This window comes from Bison bison, unplaced genomic scaffold (assembly GCF_000754665.1).
Source record: "Bison bison bison isolate TAMUID 2011002044 unplaced genomic scaffold, Bison_UMD1.0 scf7180017864516, whole genome shotgun sequence".
NCBI lineage: Eukaryota > Metazoa > Chordata > Mammalia > Artiodactyla > Bovidae > Bison > Bison bison.
Genome location: NW_011495069.1, coordinates 6,748,228 through 6,750,136, shown reverse-complemented (window position 1 = coordinate 6,750,136; position 1,909 = coordinate 6,748,228). Strand labels below are relative to the sequence as shown.

The 1,909-nt window shown below is 50.6% G+C and overlaps 1 protein-coding gene across 1 annotated transcript in view; it reads left to right on the top strand.

The window, feature by feature from the left end:
* The first annotated feature begins 1,684 nt into the window (after positions 1–1,684).
* Positions 1,685–1,909, top strand: part of IL22RA1 (interleukin 22 receptor, alpha 1) — a 27,022-nt gene continuing 26,797 nt past the window's right edge. The window contains exon 1 of the mRNA XM_010830054.1: positions 1,685–1,745. Within this exon, the coding sequence (XP_010828356.1) occupies positions 1,703–1,745 (43 nt within the window). The 5' untranslated portion in view covers positions 1,685–1,702. The remainder of the gene's footprint in view (positions 1,746–1,909) is intronic.

Genomic DNA, 1,909 nt, shown 5'->3' with positions numbered 1-1,909 from the left:
GTCGGTGATGCCATCCAACCATCTCATCCTCTGTCATCCCCTTCTCCTGCTGCCCTCAATCTTTCCCAGCATCAGGGTCTTTTCAAATGAGTCAGCTCTTCGCATCACGTGGCCAAAGTATTGGAGTTTCAGCTTCAATATCAGTCTTTCCATGAACACCCAGGACTGATCTCCTTTAGGATGGACTGGTTGGATCTCCTTGCAATCCTAGGGACTCTCAAGAGTCTTCTCCAACACTACAGTTCAAAATCATCAATTCTTCTGCACTCAGCTTTCTTTATAATACAACTCTCACATCCATACATGGCTACTGGAAAAACCATAGCCTCGACCAGATGGACCTTTGTTGACAAAGTAATGTCTCTGCTTTTTAATATGCTGTCTAGGTTGGTCATAACTTTCCTTCCAAGGAGTAAGCATCTTTTAATTTCACAGCTGCAGTCTCCATCTGCAGTGATTCTGGAACCAAAAAAAAAAATAAAGTCACAAGCCATACCTTAATTCCCCCAAAATACACCTCAACTGTGGCTGTTTAGTCAAACAAATTTTGCCAAGGACTCGGAGCTGACAGAAAACAAGTACAACACAGAGAAGAAAAACTTAAATACAGATCCCTGGCCGTCACAGCCTACTACATCCCAAAACCAAGGCCTCTAACCCTCCCTGAGGACCCAGCTGTCCCTGCTACAGGACTCAGCCAGCTGTTGTGTGACTGGGGCAGGCCAAACTCTCCACAGAGGTAGAGATCTCTGATAAAGTCCACCCTAACCAGAGTCCAGGCCCCTTCAACCTTCTCTTGAGGCCCAGTGAGAAGGGGAAAATCATTGCCTAAACACCCATCCCAGTGGGTATCACGTAATCCCTATAGATCCAGCTGCATGTGGTGAGACAGCTTGGGTGAGCAGTTTGAATCTTCATGGTCCCCAGTCAAAAGCCCATTCCTGAGTTTTGCCCCCATCTCTAGCACAGTAGAGTCACTGAAATCTCAGACCCTTTTTTCCCCTCTAATGTTTTGCAGGTTCCTAAGTCCAAAGGCTCAAGGTAGGAGGGCCTGGGCTTCTCGCCCCCAGCAGCCTCTCTGGGTGGAAAGCTGACCCCAAGCCCAATGTACATCGTGGCGGGCCAGCATCAACACAAGCAAATACACTTATCTCTTCTTGCCAGAACAAAGCCAAGGGGTCTAGCTTTTCCTCTGCCACAAGGAACATTCCAGAACATATCTTCTGCTCCTGCCTCTGCTCCAGTTGCTTTCCTCAGGGTGAATCCCTGTGGATGGAATCACGGGGGCAAAATGTGGTTTGTAAGTTGCAAGCTTTTGATACCCAGTGCCAACTTGCTCCCAGATAAGGCTGTACATCACGGATTATTTTTGTCTTTTCTGCCTATCAGTTCCCTAATAAAGCACTGAAGAGTCTTAGGATGAATCAGCCACCGGACCAGATAAACAAGCCAGTCTGTCACTGTTGCTGTTTTCTGCAATTAGGAAGGGAACTCCCTTGGGTCCCGCCCAGGACCTGGAATTCTGAAGCACACGGACCAGGCACCTTTGTACCCAGCTCCCCACTGCCCAGGTCCCACCTTTCCTCCATTCCCCGCCCTCGTGCCTGGGTGGAGCCAGCTGCCAAGGCGCCAAAGCTTCTCAGCCCTCCCTCTGGGTTCAGTCTGAAGTGGAGACCGAGAGAGGGCCCTGTGCCCGGCCCCGATGAGGACGCTACTGACCATCCTGGCGGCGGGATCCCTGCTCGGTGAGTGCCCATCACCCTGCGGTCAGACGTGCCCCTCCCCAGGAGTTGATGATCAGGGCTATCCCCCCTGGAACCCCATCCAGCCCCAGCATGACCAGTTTCAGTTTCTTCTCTGCTGGGCTGCACTGTGAGTTTCCGGGGAGAAGTAGATACCAGCTCAGGTT